Here is a 19032-nt window from a genome sequence, read left to right on the forward strand (position 1 = left end):
CGTTTTCCTCTGGACTTCCTCAATGGGTGGAAGTGGAGTTCCTGTGATGCGTTGGGTTAGGTTAACCCTAACCCTCCGAGATGTGGATCCCCAGGAACTTGAAGCTGGAGACACGCTCAACATCCATCCCATTGATGTGGATTGGTGCATGCGTGTTTCTCTTCTCCTTCCTGACAAGATCTGATGTGAGAAAAGACTCTGGTTGAGCTGCTGAGGGAGGAGCTCAGAGGAGAATCAAACATTTTGTCAGTTAAGTTGTCGACTTTGATTCATTGTGTTTAAAGCTGCTGCTTTGTCCTCTTCTGAGAGACCAAAGAGACGCTTTTACTCCGTAAAAATGCCGCTCTCTTACGCCCCAACATGCCGACTGTGCACAAACCAAACATCTTCCTGTTGCCGCAGTGCCGAGCAGATCGACAAACATCAGCACGCCGTCCGCACGCTCACTGTCAGGAGGCTCTTTGAGGCCCCAGAGAGGAGCGACGAAATTCCGACACTGTACAGACTTGTAGAAACAGACACTTCTAGGTCCTGTCAGTGGTGAATGGAGCTAAAGAATGCTCCACACACACACACACACACACGGACACGCACACAAGCAAACGCACATACACACGCGTTGCACTCTCTGCCTCCTGAGATGCAAAAACTTGCTGCAACCTGAACGAGACCTTCTCTGATGCCTCTGGAGGCGGAGGAGGTTAAAATCCCGCCAATCCAAGTTCTGTTTTCTTGATCTTCATTTCTTTGACGTCTCTTGTTGTTTTTGACACTTAAGGGTATTTACATCTGCTGGATGGAAGCACCTGCAGCTCCTCCAGGGTTTAACTACACCACGTTGAGCTGATATGCAATTAATGAAACACTCTGTAGCAGCGCGACACACTGCCCTACTTTGTGGAGCTAGAGCTCTATGGCATAAGGGACCACGAGGGGACATCTAAAGGGACCACTGAGGGACCATTTAAGGGGACCTTTGAGGGCACATCTAAGGGGACCACAAGGAGACATCTAAGGGGACCACTGAAAAAACTTCATCTGTGGTTCTGTGTCTTTGGCTCTAGGGGAGGACGAGTTCATGTGCAAGACTGTGGCCATATCGGATATCGTCATCCTGGTGGACGGCTCCTGGAGCATCGGGCGCATCAACTTCCGGCTCGTCAGGACCTTCCTGGAGAACCTGGTCAGGGCCTTCTCGGTGGAGTTCGACAAGACCAGGATAGGTGAGGACCTTTTGAATCCTCGCTGTTTAAAGCTTCTCGTGTAGCGTCAACAGGACCGGGCCCACAACTATTTGTGTGTGTGTGTGTGTGTGTGTGTGTGCAGGCCTGGCTCAGTACAGCGGAGACCCGCGGATCGAGTGGCACCTCAACACTCACACCACCAAAGAGGCTGTGATCGATGCGGTGAAGAACCTGCCGTACAAAGGAGGGAACACGCTGACAGGTAGAGCGGCTCTTTGGGTTCAGCTGCAGGTCCAGATGTTTGTGACTGGAGTTTGTCCACGAGGGGGGGGGGGTCAAATCCAAGGTGAACACCAGCGTGTTCAACAATTGTTACAGCTGATGTGTTCCTATTATGCTGTTTGAATGTATTACTTTTAGAGGTGAAGTCATTGTGGTTTCAATTCACCTGAAATCACAAAAAACATCTTTTATTGATATTGATGATTGATGATTGGTTGTCAAAGTTGAATATTCAAAGAAATATTCAACAGCATATTCAAAGAATTCAAAAATATAACAATTCAAGAGATCATGATTAAAAGCAAGGAAGGGACATGTTTGCCATCTATCTTTTCTTTTTATTATTATTATTATTATATTTTGACACAAAATTCTAAGGAAAACAGAACCAAAATAATAATAACTGGAAGAATAATAAAATAAAGGAAAGCAGTGACTTTTCTGTCACTGTATTCTGTATTTTCAAAAATCCTAGGAAAATAAAAAAAAGTCTTTGGAGGGAAGTGCTGTGATAATAGGTTTTCAGAAAAAAATATTCAATAAATAATCAAAGGATCCCAAAAGATGATAATCAGAAGATGAAATAAGGGGCGTTTTTTTATCCCCACTGAAGGCAACACTTTGTAAAGAAGCAATCACAAAGCTTTTAAATGAGCTTCTCTTGTGGAAAGTCTCTAGTTTCTCTGCCTTGTTTTTCCATCTCTTCATAATCAGTTCTCTGTGGTCTCCAGGTCTGGCTCTCACCTTCATCCTGGAGACCAGCTTTAAACCCGAGTCCGGGTCCAGGCCCGGCGTTCCCAAGATCGGGATTCTCATCACGGACGGGAAGTCCCAGGATGACGTCATCCCTCCGGCACGCAGCCTCAGGGAGGCCGGCATCGAACTGTTCGCCATCGGTACATTTTCACCGTGAATTAGATTAGATTAGAACTTAATGATGCCCAAACTGTCCAAAGGCCAGTTCTGGAGATATTTAACCCCCCCATCCTCCCCAGGTGTGAAAAACGCAGATGAAAACGAGCTGAAGGCCATCGCGTCCCCCCCCGAGGAAACCCACGTGTACAACGTGGCCGACTTCAGCGTGATGAGCGACATCGTGGAGAGTCTCACCAAGACGGTGTGTGAGCGGGTGGAGCAGCTGGACGAGCAGATCAAAGGTCTGACCTCACTCTCTCACTCACTCACTCTCTCACTCTCTCACTCACTCACTCACTCTCTCACTCTCTCACTCACTCACTCTCTCACTCACTCTCTCACTCTCTCACTCACTCACTCACTCACTCTCTCACTCTCTCTCTCACTCACTCACTCACTCACTCTCTCACTCTCTCTCTCACTCACTCACTCTCTCTCTCACTCACTCACTCACTTACTCTCTCACTCTCTCTCTCTCTCACTCACTCACTCACTCACTCTCTCACTCTCTCTCTCTCTCACTCACTCACTCTCTCACTCTCACTCACTCACTCACTCACTCACTTTCTCTCACTCACTCACTCTCTCTCACTCACTCTCTCACTCACTCACTCACTTACTCTCTCACTCTCTCTCTCTCTCACTCACTCACTCACTCACTCTCTCACTCTCTCTCTCTCTCACTCACTCACTCTCTCACTCTCACTCACTCACTCACTCACTCACTTTCTCTCACTCACTCACTCTCTCTCACTCACTCTCTCACTCACTCACTCATTTGAAATAAATATCAAGCAATGCGCAGCAGTGGTTCCAGCTTGTGATCCATTATTCATGTTGAGGGGCGGGGTTTAAGGGCGGAGCCTCAAAATAAAATAAATAAAACTTTCTTCTCTTTCCTCCAGTGGGGGGGAACCCGGCCCCCCCGCCCGTTGCCATGGCTCCGCCCCGCGACCTGGTAACCTCTGACATCACGGCTCGCAGCTTCCGGGTGACGTGGACGCACGCACCGGGCCGGGTGGAGAAGTACCGGGTGGTGTACTACCCGGCCAGCGGGGGGCGGCCGGAAGAAAAGGTACAAGGATTATTAGATATTAAACCTCCATCAGTAATGTCACATGAAACCTTTACTGGAGTCGTGTCTCGTCCTCCAAGACACGCCCCTGATGTCCCCTCAGTGGAGGATGGGGGGGACAGAAGGCCTTTTAATGAAGCCCCAGAGGATTTATCTGCTCACACTGTGTTCTGTCTCCATCAGGTGGTGCAGGGGGCGGAGAACGCCGTGGAGCTCAGCTACCTCAACTCACTGACGGAGTACCAGTTGGCCGTCTTCGCCGTGTACCGGAGCTCGGCCAGCGAGGCGCTGAGAGGGAGCGCCACCACCCGTGAGTCCGCCTCTTCCTCTGTGGACACTCCCAGAGACGCCGTCCGTGTCCCGACCTTCGTACCCAGAGCTCCGCCCACTGCTCAGGCAGCAGAAGTGGGAGGGAAGCTCCTTAGCATCGAGCTAACAGTAGCGCCTCACCGGTAGTTATTGATAATAATCGGATCTACGTTGGCGTTAAACTGCTCCTCAGTGGGATTAAAGAGGATCCTGCTGCTCCACCGGCTCCGTTCCTCTGAGAATAAATTAAAACACGTTTCCTTCTTTTCCTCAACTTTAATAACCTTTTTATTTTCAATATTTTAGGTCTGATTATAAATGACAAAGCAGCACGATGCTCTTCGTCCGGCCTGCTAATGCTGCAGTGCAAAGGATGGCTGCATTCAAGTCTTTATTTCCAGCAGGATTCTGATCATTATTTAATATTTAAATAACAAATGGATTCAGTAAAAGCAGACCTGGACAAGACGATTAGCAATAAAAAAATAATACAAATAACGCTACGAGAAAACTGTAATTAAAATAACTTTTGATTAAAAAGTGTGTGTGTGCGTGTGTGTGTGTGTGTGTGTGTGTTGCTGCAGTGGCGCTGCCGATGGTCAACGACCTGCAGTTGTTCGATATCTCTCACAGCACCATGACGGTCCGCTGGAAGGCCGCCGCCGGGGCTTCTGGGTACATGATCCTCTACGCCCCCCTGTCGGGGGGGGAACCCGCAGACGAGAAGGAGGTGAGGGCTGTGTGTGTGTGTGTGTGTGTGTGGCCCAGATCAAATGGTTCTTATCATTGTCAAATAACAAAAGGTGGAACAGGCTTAAATCCAGTGACCAATCAGAGGGAGATCAGAGGAAAGAAAACCAGAGCGTGAATCAGAGGTGAAAAGCTGCAGAATCAGGAGCGTTAAGTGAGCATCGAGGAAGAAGAGGAAGAGGAAGAAGAGGAGGAAGAGGAGGAAGCTCATTACCACATTCACTACTTTCCCTCCGGCCAGAAAACAATAGAAGCATGTGCCATCCTGGACGGGATGCAGCGGCTCCAGTACCAACTGGATTCATTCTGCAGATCTGGTCCATAGAAACGCGGCGTTTCCCCGACAACCAGAAGAGCCGAGGGACGAGGAGGCGGCGCCTTGGAGGCGGAACCTTCTGAGACGAGAGATTTCTCCTCAGCCAACGACACCTGTTACTATAAAACATGACACAAGCTTTGTTATCTACCATAGAGCAGGGATGCTTTAGGGCGGGACTACACACAGATTGACAGGTGTCCACCATAGAGCAGGGGATGCCTTACTGTGGTTGACCTGCCTCCGTCCACGTCGTATTTAAAGTCCACAGCTCAAACGCTGCGCTGACCCAGAATCCTTTTAGCTGGATTCGGGAGGTTTCCGGGTCGGTCAAACTGTCTTGTTGTGCGTTGTTTTCTGAACACCGGCAGCAACGGCGGCATCACGCTGCTTTATTTATTCGAGAAAGATAATCAGTGTGATTAGCAACGATCCACGGAGCGTAGCCGCGACAGATGTAAATAAACTGACTGTTATTGACACTGAGGCTCCGAGTGACTCACGGATTCCTGGTTTCAGGCGTCGTGTTTTCAGTCAACACCCAGATCGCTGTGAAGCCCGACTGAGGATCTGGCACCACATTCATCCAGCATGACGGTATTCATGGGAGGAACAGACAAGAAGAGCAGATGGACAAACATTTGTCAGTGTCTCCGCTCTGCCAGCTCTGTGTGTGTGTGTGTGTCTGTGTGTGTGTGTGTGTGTGTGTGTCTGGCAGCAGGTGGAAGATGGTGGAGTCTGGCTTCGTGGCCGTTGTGTCTCAGCAGATGTTTCAGTGGAGTTCATCATCCGGCTGTAAACACACAAGAACCTCTGATCTGGAATCAGACTGTAATTAGTTTGCAGGAAGTGGGCGGCGCCTTGTCTCTGGTAGAGACCTGTCAATCACAGTAAGCCTTGACCTGTCAATCACAGTAAGCCCCCCCTAAAGCATCTCCTGCTTCATGGTCTGTTTGACTCCACATGGACCATCATTCACTAAATGAACATCATGCTGCATTGAAGAAGACCATAAACTCCTGTTTACAATGTTTACTGAGGGAATAAATCAGGATCCTTGAACACATGAAGCTCTGACTTCTCTTCTCAATCACAAAGAAGACCTGAGAAACCAGAAGAGAGGCCTCTGTCACTTGAAGAGGAACTGGGTCAAAAAGAGACTTTAATAAGGAACTACCTTCTTTTTTTAAGCTTTTCTAAGAGTTTTTGTTTTTGATGATGGAGGAACTTTCACTGTGACGACGTGGCAGACGGATGACGAGACAACAATGTCATTACAATGTTATTGTGTGTGTGTGTGTGCGTGCAGGTGAAGGTGGAGGACACGGTGAACGAGGTGGAGCTAGAAGGGCTGACGCCGGCCACGGAGTACACGGTGACGGTGTACGCTTTGTACGGAGAGGAGGCCAGCGACCCCATGACCAGCCAGCAGACCACGTGTGAGCCTTAATGCCATCATTTTCTGGGGGTGCTTCAGGGCGGGCTTACTGTGATTGACAGTTCACTGGACCAATGAGGCGTTTTGCTTTAGTCCAGATGCGACAGTTCCTCGTGGTACCTTCAACAAACAGCTCAAGTACATTCCTTAAATGATCCTATGATCACTCAGGTTTAGGCCCAATATGAGATGCATAAACTGAATTTATATTATATTGGTTTAACAATAATAAGACTGTTCCGTTCTTATTGTTTCACCTAGTTTCTAAAATGAAGTCCTTGAAATAATGTGCTTTAAAAATGTGTAAGAAAGACTGTACTGAATTCTGAGTTGGGCCTAAAAAAGGAAAATATTCTCCATGTTTAAAAGAGGAGTCCTCACAAAGATAGAAGAACAAACTCACACACAGTAAATAGGAAGATCGCTGTGACATCATCAATGAGCCTCACGGACCTTTGAAGAATTTCCAATTTGATTAAATTCCTGACGGACTCTTCAGATCTCTGGGCACATATTTCATTCATCACATGACGTTGGGATCAAAGTTTGGGCTTTTTTCTAAAATCAGACGGTGAGTTTTTGGGTTCCTGTTCGTTTCCTTTCTGCCCGACAGGAACCGGGTCAAATCAGACCCCCCGATTTCCTCCTCAGCAATAATCCATCGTTTCTGTCACTGTTGGGATGAAGAGGAACTCATTGATGATTCTTCACAAGAAGACAGACAGATACTATTAAGAAGAGAGTTCAAAGCTCACGAGACTCTTTGTTTTCTTTATTAATTCCATGATGAAGTCCTGTGGTTTCCTCACATCAACTCCAGAGCCTCGACCTTCTACAATCCAGAAGGTCGAGGCTCTGGAGTTCTCCCATGAGCGGCTGCTTCCACTTCTTGTAGATTCTACAGTTTACTCTTTTAGCCAAAGTGAGGCGAGTCGACGATGGCTTTTAAATAACTTAATAATGTCGCTTTAACAAAGTGGGTTTTTCTAAACTTTTGAGACTCGCCTATCTCTAAACTTTTTAATTTCCCATTCTACCGACTGCCTGGCTGACCCTGGTGTGACCTGCAGCAGAGTCCCCCCCCCCTTCCTCCCCCTCCCCCTGCAGCTTTGTCTTTATTCTGACCCGCAGCATAATTGAGGTGAGCCGGCGCCGGGTGCAATCAGGACTTAAAGGAAAATAGACCTGTAATTCCAACGTTTCTGAGAGTAAATCTGATTCCCTGACTGAATTAAAAAGGTGGTTTCAGGCCTCTGCAGCACCTCCATGACAGAGAGAGGGAGGCACGGCCCACTTTGTGATTAGAACACTGGACTCCAGCGACCTCGGTCCAATGTGTGTGTGAAACCACTTCATGAATCCAAACTCTGCGCACATTCACCCTCGGCCTCGTCTCCCCCCGCCTCAGTGCCGCTGACCCCGGCGACCAACCTGCGTTTCTCAGACGTGGACCACAGCTCCAGCCGGGTGACGTGGGCCTCGGCCTCCGGGAAGGCCAACGGCTACCGCGTCATGTACGTCAAGACCAGCGGAGTCCAGACCAACGAGGTGAGAAGGTCTCCCCCCTGGCGCCATTCCTCAGGGACGAAAACCACCTCATTGGTCCTTTGTCCGCAGGTGGATGTTGGCCGTGTGACCACCTGGTTGCTAAGAAACCTGACCTCCCTGACGGAGTACACAGTCGGGGTCTTCGCCGTCTATGACGAGGGACAAGCTGAGGCCGCCACCGACAGCTTCACTACGAGTACAGTACTCCTAGTTTCACCTTCGAGGCTCAAAGAAAGCAACACCGGGCGTCTCGGGTGGTCGCGGCGTGCAGATAATCGATGGCGGGACTCGTGAGCTCATGTTTGTGTTTGCAGAGACCGTCCCCGACCCGCAGGACCTGAGGAGCAGTGACGTCTCCACCGACAGCTTCAGGGTGTCATGGCAACACCCGGCCTCCGACGTGGTGATGTACCGACTCTCGTGGACGGCCTCGGAGGGAGGAGAGAGCCAAGAGGTGTGTGTGTGTGTGTGTGTTTAGTTTCAGTTTAGTTTATTCCCTCGCGACCCTGAAGGTCGAGTCCGACCTCAGCAGGGATTTAGACGAACCAGACAAAGCTAGCTAGGAAAGGTCTCATTTGATTGGTTGTTGGTGAGCTAGCGGAGGAGGAGTCACCAGATATCTGAAGCTGTGTAACAGAGAAGAAGAAGAAGGTCGTATTGGATGTAAGAGCATCATTCTGTCTGTGGCTCAGGTTCTGGTGAACGGAAACATCAACAGCTACCTGATCAGAGGGCTCCGCCCCCTCACCCAGTACGAAGTCGTGCTCGGCGCCGTCTACGCCAACGAGGCGGAGAGCGAGGAGGTGGTCCTGGTCGAGTCCACCGGTACGTAGAACCTCCTCGGCCCTGTTTCTACGAAGCACAATGACTGATTCCTTCAGCTTCCATGAATCACTTTAATTCCATTAGCTTTTTTTTGTTTTCAGTCGAGAGAACAACCACCGTCGCCACGACGACCACCACCACAGCAAGTAAAGAGTCCACCCCTTCCTGTCGTCGTGCTTTGCATAAAAGTCCATTTAAACATGAGTAGATATGTAAATGCACGTTAACATGAAGGATGGAGTTAGAGTCCGATGTGTGATTGTGGTTCTTTGCATTTTGAATCGGTTTCTCTCTGTAAAACAAGCACAGAGATGATGGACAACTTTCAGGTGAACCCGAGGGTTTAAGGTGGCGCTCTTTGGTGGCGTCTTTAGCTCGGCGGCGCGTTGTCCACCGCGAAGGTCCGAACTTCGCTCCGAACCCCATATGAACCAACGGTTCTTGTTTTCTTGCACTGATGCTCCAGCTCCTCGGTACGGGGTCCGGAGCATGAGGGTCGACGAGGAGACCACCTTCAGCCTGCGGGTGTCCTGGCAGCCCATGGACCCCAGGAACCTCCGCCACTACCGGCTGAACTACGTCAGCGCCAGGGGAGACCGGGCGGAGGAGCAGGTGGGCTTCAGCTCCTTTAGGTCAAACCGCTCCACGTTCTAGAGCTCTTCTGGAGACTCACCAAACGTTTATAACCTCTACGACACTTTGGATGTTGATGGAAACAGTTTGATGGACTTCATCAGTGTTTTAAATGCTATTTAAGACACTGACAGATATCGGTCCGGTTTGCCTCCCACTTCACACAAATCGTGTCCTTTGACTGAGGTACAGAACCGGCACGTTTGAAACAGGATGAAATTGTTGTGTTGGTGTTTGTTGGTGTTGATTTATTTAGTCAGGAATCTTCTCTGAGATCAACCTTCAAATGTTTTACAAGATTTCTCAATAATGAGCCGCAGCCACAGACGCTTTATCAGTGCCTTCAAGCAGAAATAAGCCTCTTAGGTGTCTTGTGCTGATCGTGGTTCTTCCTGCAGTCCTACCATCCACTGCTCTTCATTTATATACAACACTAAGGTTCTTCTGCTTTTTCACACCTGATGGAAGTGGAATAGAGAATCTGAAAGCTCTGACGCAGTTTTGTTTTCACGCTATTAGAATATTAATTGTTTTCAAATGTGGGCAAAGGACATGTCATGGATTTAAATGGTGTTACTACGGTCACTAACGTGGTTATTTAAAATGAGGCGAAGCTTAAGCTCACTTTGTTCAGATGAACCACCACATTATGTGGAAATGTATGACATCACAGATGCAGGTGCTGCCAGTCGAATACCTCTATGTGTGTGAGTGTGTGTTTGTGTGAGTGTGTGTGTTTGAGTGTGTGTTTTGTGAGTGTGTGTGTGTTTGTGTGAGTGTGTGTTTGTGTGAGTGTGTGTTTGTGTGAGTGTGTGTGTGTTTGTGTTTGTGTGAGTGTGTGTTTGTGTGAGTGTGTGTGTGTTTGTTTGAGTGTGTGTTTTGTGAGTGTGTGTTTGTGTGTGTGTGTGTGTGTGTGTGTGTTTGTGTGAGTGTGTGTGAGTGTGTGTGAGTGTGTGTGAGTGTGTGTGAGTGTGTGTGTGTGTGTGTTTGTGTGAGTGTGTGTGAGTGTGTGTGAGTGTGTGTGTGTGTTTGTGTGTGTGTGTGTGTTTGTGTGAGTGTGTGTTTGTGTGTGTGTGTGTGTGTGTGTGTTTGTGTGAGTGTGTGTGAGTGTGTGTGAGTGTGTGTGTGAGTGTGTGTGTGTGTTTGTGTTTGTGTGGCCAGTCCGTCCCAGAGCAGCCTTTTTCATCCCTACAATAAGGAGCCTGTAAAAGTGTGAACAGCTGTGGGCTCTGATGTAACCCTGAGCACCATAGCTGCCATTTAGATGTCTATCTTCTGTGGGGGGGCAGAGCTTCCTGCCGGGTTTGGATCACAGCGAGTTCCACTCGGTGGTTTGTGTCGGCTGAGGGAGGAACGGCAGCCGCCAACAAGCGTTAAAACGATCTAATCTTGAAAATGACTCCACTACATGCGATTTCTCTCTGGGTGGAAGTTATCTCGCTTCCTCTTTGGTCTCAAACTGTTTCTAAGTCACCACATTGAGGACAAAGAAGACCAAATTATAGAGAATTTGATTAAATAAGAGATTTTATGCAGTTCTTCTCTGGAATCGGTTGAAACCACTTCATGGTCATTCAAAAGCAGACGGAAAAAGGTGGTTGATATATTCAAAGAGATTCCACAACCCGGGCCTCAAGACCTTTGACCCCCCCTCTGATGACAGAAAAACAAACTGCCCTGAACACACTGGACATAGTGGAGCATTGAGCAGCTAAAGAGACCAGAGGAGGGGGTGGAGACCAAAAACGGAGGTAAAAGAGAGACCAAAGATCATGTGTAAGCCAGCTAATTGGATGAACAAACATGATCCAGTTCAGTGTTTTCCCCTAGGTTTACAACTTTGTGGTGGGGGGGAGTAGTAGTGGTCTTATGCACCACATGCGCGCACATATTTGCGCACATGTCCGTGCGTGCGTGCCACTGGGAAGCCCCCGGGGGTCCCACTGGGAGCGCTTGGAGGGGACGGGGCCTGTTTGGATATGTGATGGATTGGATTGAAATAGTCTCATAAAAGGATGCATGTTTCATGCTGTGTTTCTCTAAATTCGTTTCCTCTTCTTCATGTGATTCTCATGCTTCTTACTAGTGGCCCGGTGGTCACTTTAAGATCCTCCCACCCCTCAGCCTGTGGTCCACCAGTTCACCTTCAGCATCGCAGCCCCAGAAGACTCTCACGAGGATCTAACTTAATATTCTGGGCCTCTGTCTAAACTAGATTGGGTTTTTGAATCCTACAAATAGCAAATTAAAGTGTCTTTGCTTTTACGAGCCGCGGAGGTGAAAAGAAGGGGGGGGGGGGGGGGGCGCTGGGAGACGGTTTTAGCGAGTTTCTGCCTTTTTCATCATTCGGGGCAGAAATTGATTTTTCAAGGCCTGCAGTGTGTCAGGGAACGCAACCTCTTTTTCCCGTGAGGGGGGGGGGGGGGGGGGGGTTGTGGACTGGGTCAGGCCAGACCCGAGGTAAAATAAGTACAAAAAAATCCATCCCACCTAGAGAGAAAGAAAGATGCATTGTGGGTGATTAAGTATCATTGATAAAAAGTACAGGGGGAAGTAGAGCTAAAAGAAAAAAGGGATGAAGAGAGACAAGAAGAAGCAGATTAGCTTTGACTGGACGGATCGGTTCTCCAGGGACCAGGTGACGACCACGATGGAAGCCGTGACCCAAACAGTTAAAGCGTCGATCCTCCGACCCGGGAACCAATCAGAGAGGACTGTGAGGGGAGAAAGAAACTCAAAGGGCATCAGGATCAAATCTAAGACAGAGATACGCTCATTACGGAGATATTTCAGTCCCCAAAGGACAATTCAGCATGTATCCTAACACAACAGTTTGTAAGGTATGAAAAGTCATTATGTCATTCGGTCTTTTCAAAATAAAACTCGGTCTTCACAGGTTTAGGAAAAGGTTGATGCACACACAAGTCATATATACATCTATCCCAGAACCCTCTCAGTGAACCTGCTGCTCTTGAAGGTCCTTTGAGGCTCCGGATCAATCGGCCAGCTGAGAGGCGACCTGACGGCGACCTGACGGCGACCTGACGGCGACCTGATGGTGTCCTGATGGCGTCCTGATGGCGACCTGATGGCGACCTGATGGCGACCTGATGGCGTCCTGATGGCGACCCCACGCAGGAGTCTTTGGTCTTCAAAGCGTCGCCCGACTGTTCATCCCCACTTTGAATGTGTTTGTTCTCCAGAGGATGGCCTCCGCGGGTCAGAACAGCCTGGTTCTGCAGCCCCTGCTGTCGGATACCGAGTACCAGATCTCCGTCACGCCCGTTTACCCAGACGGAGACGGACCGCCGGCGGTGCGCACGGGACGAACACGTGAGTCTTGTTTCAGCTACTGTTTCAACTCTCCCACCTGCAATGACTCGTTTGTTCTTTGGTGCGTTGACCATCAGTTCAAAAGGAGTCATTCATTCATTCAGAATGATGAATGGGAGGTTTTCTCTCTCTCGTGGCTCAGGTTTTGGTCTCCACCCCCTCCCTGAGGGAGATAAATGTCTCTTAACCAGAGTCCTCTGCTGTGGTGGTTCGAGTTCAGGTCGACTTCCTCCCAGCTGCATCAAACTAAACCCACTTGTTTCCCTGGAAGAAACAACTAGAATTCACACAGAGCAGAAACTTGTTAGCTCTTCATCTTCTTCAGGGAGCCTCGTTTGCTGAACAAAATGTTGCAAGCGGGGGGGGGGGGGTCTCCTCAGCATGGAATGAAGAGGATTAAACTATTTATTTCTATTAGAAAGTAACAACCCCTGCAGAATCAAGGGGGGGGAGGGAGGGAGGGGGGGGGGTGTGATGATTTAACATCTTTCATTATTCATTTGGTTTAATCAGGAGAAAAAAATCAAAGAGTAAATCTGAATAGAATTAGCAAACATTTTCAGATGAAAGTGCTGAACGTGGGAATGAGGTTCCTCCTTCTGACGATTAAACGTCTGTTGGGAGCAGAACCTGCGCCAGGAAGGGCTTTAAATCTCACACCACCCCTGTGTGGGGGGGGGGGGGGCTCCTCCGCTCTAGAAAGACGCCGGACCTCCATCCGTCTTTCAGCATTACACACATTAGTGCATGCTAACGATGTTTTAGTAAGGGGGGGGCTCTGGCACCCCGCTGATGATGAATGGCTCCCGTTAGCGGGTGAGGGATGAGATGATCGCCCCGGGTGGAGCGTCTGGGAATGCAGGGGGGGGGGGTGTGATTGGGTTTTTTACAGCCAAGATAGATGATGTGACAGAGAGAGCCGGTATAATCTCGGGAGTTGAACCGGAGGGGGGGGGGGGGGGGATGGAGAGCATGATTGGGTTTTTAGCCTCAAACTGAAGATGGATAATGGGACAGAGGAGGCAGAATAGTAATCTGAGAGTGTGATCCACTCAGGGATGGGGCTCAGAGAGGCGGGGGGGCAATGCAGAGAGGATGACAGAGTGTAGAGAGGTCAGAGAAAGACGAGAGCACATCGTGTGAATCATCACGGGGGGGGGGTACCCATCGGAGCAGATGACTTTCATCCCTCAGAGGGGAGGGAGATGTAATGTGGAGGTCTAAAGCGACGAAGCCATCAAAGACCCCCGCGGGCTCGAGCTAAAGGTCGTCTAGCTTTTAAAAATAGAATGGAGAGTTTAGAGAAAAACAGAAGATGAGCTCATGCCCAATGGAGAAGGTTCTCATTAAACCTCTGAGGTCATTAAACTGAGCTAAGTATGTTGAACTAGAACCAACATGCAGCGGATTGTTGAGAACCTAAAAAGAGACCTCCAGCTTGTGGTTCCTGAAGTGCTGAGGACCCAGTGGGAGGAATGTTATCGTGGGGGGGGGGGTGTTGCTTCTGAACGGTTCTGGATTGGTTCTGGATTGGTGGGGGGGGGGGAGCTGGAGGAGTGGGGGGTGGTAGCCGGGAGAATGACAGGAGGCGTTTGTCATGGAGACGCGTGGCTGTGACTGAAGATCTAATCATAAAAAGATGGAGGACATCGTGATAAGTTTATCATCCACCTTAATATCTCTGAGGCACTATTTAGAGTTGGCGATTGTTATAACACGTACAGATCAACCATCACTTAGGTCACGTGTTCACGTGTTCACATCAAGAGGTTCCTCCAACAACATCTCTGACTGCTGCTTCATTCCCAACAGACTTTAACGGGTTCCTTCTCTCTCCAGTTCCTCTCTCGGCTCCTAAGAACCTGCGCGTATCAGAGGAATGGTACAACCGCTTCAGGATCAGCTGGGACGTCCCGCCGTCCCCCACCATGGGCTACAGGGTGGTCTACCAGCCCCAGTCTGGTAAGCTGCTCACACCGGGTCCCCCTGGAGGATCAGGACTACACTGTGCCTGGTTCACATGGAGGATCAGGACTACACTGTGCCTGGTTCACATGGAGGATCAGGACTACACTGTGCCTGGTTCACATGGAGGATCAGTGGAGAACCATCTGGAAATGGAGACAAAGACGAAGACAAAGCGCTCCAAAGCGTTCAGTTATTATGTTTTCTATTACTCTGAATGCTAATGAATCCGATGGAGGACACGTCTCAGAAGCCTCCCATCGTTCTCCTCCTCACTGGAATCAAAGCCAACGATCGTCTCACTCATTTACCCCCCCCCCCCCCCATCTGCAGCTCCGGGACCAGCTCTGGAGACCTTCGTGGGGGAGGACGTGAACACCATGCTGATCGTGAACCTGCTGAGCGGGACAGAGTACAGTGTGAAGGTCATCGCCTCCTACACCACCGGATCCAGTGAGGCCCTCTCAGGGGGGGCCAAGACCCGTGAGTAGAGAGCGCCGCCCCTTCCTGCGTTCACTAAACAGGCCGTCAGCTGTGTTTGAATGAGTGGAGAATCATCAGAAGAACAAGGTTGAGTCATGTGTTGAAGTTAATGAAGTTCTTCAGATCACCAGTTTGTTAGGAGAGCTCCATACCTCACAGCTCCTCTGGGGGGCCCTGCTCTTTCACCAGGACCAGAGCGCACACTTTAGACTCCAACCGTCTCAATGTGGGTGGAGACGTGCCTGACGGAGCAGATCCAGCCTATCCCTTAAAGGCTTAAAAGTGTGTACCTGCTGCTCAGTGTTTGAATCTTCTGGAAGTCCTTGAAGGCAGCACCGTGTTGTATGATGGGAAACGTTGCCATGGACAACCTGCACGTGGGGGGGTTCCCATCTAGAGTAGAGACTCTTGTCGTGACTAGTTGATGACTCACCTCACATCATATGTTCCAACCTCGAGAGGCTGGCTGTGATGTAACCCCCCCCCCCCCTTCCTGCAGTGTACCTGGGGGTCAGCGGCCTCGATGCCTACCAGGTGACGGTGAGCAGCTTCTGCGCCCAGTGGCAGCCGCACCGCCACGCCAGCAGCTACCGCCTGCTGATGGAGTCCCTGCCCAGTGAGTAGCCCTCTGCATGCGCTGCACCCAAACTACGCCACTGGAGGGGGGGGGGCGTCCTTCATGGGGGGGACGATAAATATGTACGTGTGTGTGTTATGCACGTTGCCATTGTTCGTCCTACGCGCTGCATATGTGAGCCGGTAGGAGTCACACATGCCTCCGTCAGTGGGAGTTGGAGAATTCAGGGTGGCGGGGGGCGCTGTGCAGGATTTGGCGGCCTCTAGTGGTCCGGTTGACTAAGTAGAATCTGTGTGTGGAGACGGAGCCACAGGAGCAAGCTGGTGAAGAGGATCTGCTCAAGTCTTCATCACCGCAGACAACGTTCTTCATGTTTTAACAAACACACAATAAACACACAACAAGCACACAACAAGCACACAACAAGCACACAACAAGCACACAACAAGCACACTCAGTGATCAATCCACTAATTGCATTCGCTTCTCGCTCCTTCTGAGAAGGTCCCTTTGTTCAGTCTGTGACGGGGACCCTGAGGTGTGTTCACAGAATCCAGAACATCTGTGACAGTAACATCTCCACCAACTACTCAGCTAGGCCCCGCCCCCTGCTGCTACGCTATGCACTGCTCAGACTAAACACGCCCCCCCCCCCCCCCCCTCTGACTAAGAAGCGTTTAGACTCATGTGACTCCAGATGAGACCTAACGGGGGGGGGGGGGGGCTCTGTGTGCAGGTGGTCACAAGCAGGAGACCAAGCTGAGTGGGGGGGCCAACCGGCACTGCTTCAGCAGCCTGAAGGCCGACACGCAGTACAGGCTGAGCGTGAGGGCCCAGCTGCAGGACGGCACCGAGGGGCCCGAGGTCAGCGTCACGCAGAGAACACGTAAGGCCCGGGGGGGGGGGGGGGGGGCTTAACATCTGTGTTTAATGTGATGGACGGGAAGAGTGTGTGTGTCCATTGGTGTTCTCATATCTTTGTCTTCTCTCGGCGTCTCTCCAGTCCCCGTCCCCACCCCGAAGCCCACCACCCCCCCCACCACCACGCCGTTACCCACAATCCCCCCTGCTAAGGAAGGTAGGAGCTGGTTTCCCGCCGATGTTGAAGGATCTCTTTGGTTTAAACCGACCTTTTTAAATCCGATGGAACGTTCCTTTTGTCCCCGAGTGCAACGAGAGAAACAAAGAGAATGAAACTCTGAGTCATGACTGGTCGAATAAAGCGAGGCCCCGCCTCCTTCGCTCCTCTTCCTGCCCGTCACAGTCTGCAAGGCGGCCAGAGCCGACCTGGTCTTCCTGGTGGACGGCTCCTGGAGCATCGGAGACGACAACTTCCTGAAGATCATCCGCTTCCTGTACAGCACCGCGGGGGCTCTGGACCGGATCGGCCCGGACGGCACGCAGGTACGTGTGGCTCGGGTCACGTGACAGGAAGTGACAACACAGATTTGACCTCTGTCGCCCCCCCCCCCCTCCCTCGTCCGGCAGGTGGCCATCGCCCAGTTCAGCGACGACGCTCGCACCGAGTTCAAGCTGAACTCGCACAGCGACAAGGAGCGCCTGCTGGACGCCATCAACAGGATCGCCTACAAGGGGGGGAACACCAAGACGGGTGAGGGGGCGTGGCCTGCTGGCCTCAGTAGGGACGCGTCTACTCCAACCATCACCTGATGACTTGACTCCGTCCAATCAGGTCGAGCCATCCAGCACGTGAAGGAGAACATCTTCACGGCGGAGGGGGGGGTCCGGAGGGGGATCCCCAACGTGCTGGTGGTCCTCACCGACGGACGCTCCCAGGACGACGTCAACAAGGTGTCCAAGGAGATGCAGATGGAAGGTCAGCGCGGGGGGGCTTTTCCCAGAGAAATCCGAAGAAAGTGGAATATACATTTACATATATACACTGCCCCCCCCCCTTCTTCTAAAGGCTACATCGTGTTCGCCATCGGCTTCGCCGACGCTGACTACGGCGAGCTGGTGAGCATCGCCAGCAAGCCCAGCGACCGGCACGTCTTCTTCGTGGACGACCTGGACGCCTTCACGAAGATCGAGGAGAAGCTGGTGACCTTTGTGTGCGAAGCCGCCACCGCCAGTGAGTAACCCCCCCCCCCATCCCCCCCCACATCCCCCCTACCAGGCTACGCTTCGAGAATCAAACGCACCTTTTTGTTTTCTTCCCCCAGCGTGTCCGTCCGTACCGATGGGCGGCAGCAGCATGCCAGGTGAGAGGCTGTTCCTCGGAGGATCTAGTGCATGTGATCTAGAGGAGTAGATCTTTTTGGGGGTGGAGCTAACCCCCCCCCCCCCCACCCCCTCCAGGTTTCCGCATGATGGAGCTGTTCGGGCTGGTGGAGAGTCGGTACAGCAGCGTCGACGGCGTTTCCATGGTACCCGGCACCTTCAACACCTTCCCTTGCTTCCACCTGCACGCCGACGCCTTCCTGGCGACGCCCACCAGGTACGGGGACGAATCAGGGACTGCAGCTACATCTGCACCGCAGGAGTCCTAATCCGCCCCTTCCCCGCCACAGGTACATCCACCCTGAAGGGCTGCCCTCGGACTACACCATCAGCCTGCTGTTCAGGCTGCTGCCCGACACCCCCGAGGAGCCCTTCGCCCTCTGGGAGGTGCTGGACCAGAAGAACGAGCCGCTGGTGGGCGTCATCCTGGACCGTGAGTCCGACATGTGATCTCCGCTCATGAGACGAAGCAGTGAAGGAACATGGATCCAGCGTTGTGTAACTCGTCCACGTTGTGCGTCCTGCAGACGGAGGGAAGACGCTGACGTTCTTCAACAACGACTTCAAAGGAGACTTCCAGACGGTGACCTTCGAAGGGCCCGACATCAAGAAGCTCTTCTACGGCAGCTTCCACAAGGTCAGAGCCCATCGACCACTTCCTCTGACCCAGTTCACTCCTCCGACACCCCCCCCCCCCTCTTATTTTCAATCTTATTCCATTTTTTGTCTTTTTTATGTGAACAATGTTTCAACAGGACACAACATCAGTGCTGATGTTTATATTTCACACTTATTCATGATAAGGTTCTGCTCCTTATTTGTTGTTATTATTGCTATAATGAGTCTTATTCCTGCAGCACATTTTAGATGCTTAGTAACAAACGTACAAAGTATTTTTCTTAAATACCTACATATAACTACACACGTATGTATGTAGCTTCACATCGCCATCAGCAAGACGAGCGCCAAGGTGTTGGTCGACTGCAACGCCGTGGAGGAGAAAAGCATCAACGCGGCGGGAAACATCAGCACGGACGGAGCGGAGGTCCTCGGGAGGAAGGTCCGGTCCCGAGGGAACAAGGACAGCTCGGCCCCGGTGAGGACACACACACACACACACACACACACACACAATCTGGGTCGGTCCAAGGCTTTTATT

General features: G+C 50.9%; 1 protein-coding gene across 1 annotated transcript in view; it reads left to right on the top strand.

Moving 5' to 3' along the window:
• The window catches only part of LOC119218918 (collagen alpha-1(XIV) chain-like), a 45305-nt gene that overhangs the window by 15958 nt on the left and 10315 nt on the right, over positions 1 to 19032 (top strand). The window contains exons 6-34 of the mRNA XM_037473707.2: positions 1065 to 1223; positions 1327 to 1446; positions 2198 to 2362; positions 2462 to 2623; positions 3287 to 3456; positions 3640 to 3766; positions 4350 to 4495; positions 6141 to 6270; positions 7678 to 7817; positions 7887 to 8013; positions 8132 to 8271; positions 8510 to 8642; positions 8744 to 8788; positions 9109 to 9254; positions 12479 to 12608; positions 14448 to 14570; positions 14907 to 15056; positions 15556 to 15672; positions 16369 to 16518; positions 16636 to 16710; positions 16897 to 17036; positions 17121 to 17244; positions 17326 to 17469; positions 17560 to 17724; positions 17816 to 17854; positions 17952 to 18090; positions 18164 to 18306; positions 18401 to 18510; positions 18811 to 18969. Of these exons, the coding sequence (XP_037329604.2) occupies positions 1065 to 1223; positions 1327 to 1446; positions 2198 to 2362; positions 2462 to 2623; positions 3287 to 3456; positions 3640 to 3766; positions 4350 to 4495; positions 6141 to 6270; positions 7678 to 7817; positions 7887 to 8013; positions 8132 to 8271; positions 8510 to 8642; positions 8744 to 8788; positions 9109 to 9254; positions 12479 to 12608; positions 14448 to 14570; positions 14907 to 15056; positions 15556 to 15672; positions 16369 to 16518; positions 16636 to 16710; positions 16897 to 17036; positions 17121 to 17244; positions 17326 to 17469; positions 17560 to 17724; positions 17816 to 17854; positions 17952 to 18090; positions 18164 to 18306; positions 18401 to 18510; positions 18811 to 18969 (3818 nt within the window). The remainder of the gene's footprint in view (positions 1 to 1064; positions 1224 to 1326; positions 1447 to 2197; positions 2363 to 2461; positions 2624 to 3286; positions 3457 to 3639; positions 3767 to 4349; positions 4496 to 6140; positions 6271 to 7677; positions 7818 to 7886; positions 8014 to 8131; positions 8272 to 8509; positions 8643 to 8743; positions 8789 to 9108; positions 9255 to 12478; positions 12609 to 14447; positions 14571 to 14906; positions 15057 to 15555; positions 15673 to 16368; positions 16519 to 16635; positions 16711 to 16896; positions 17037 to 17120; positions 17245 to 17325; positions 17470 to 17559; positions 17725 to 17815; positions 17855 to 17951; positions 18091 to 18163; positions 18307 to 18400; positions 18511 to 18810; positions 18970 to 19032) is intronic.

Source organism: Pungitius pungitius, chromosome 17 (genome assembly GCF_949316345.1).
Source record: "Pungitius pungitius chromosome 17, fPunPun2.1, whole genome shotgun sequence".
Classification (NCBI taxonomy): Eukaryota; Metazoa; Chordata; class Actinopteri; order Perciformes; family Gasterosteidae; genus Pungitius; species Pungitius pungitius.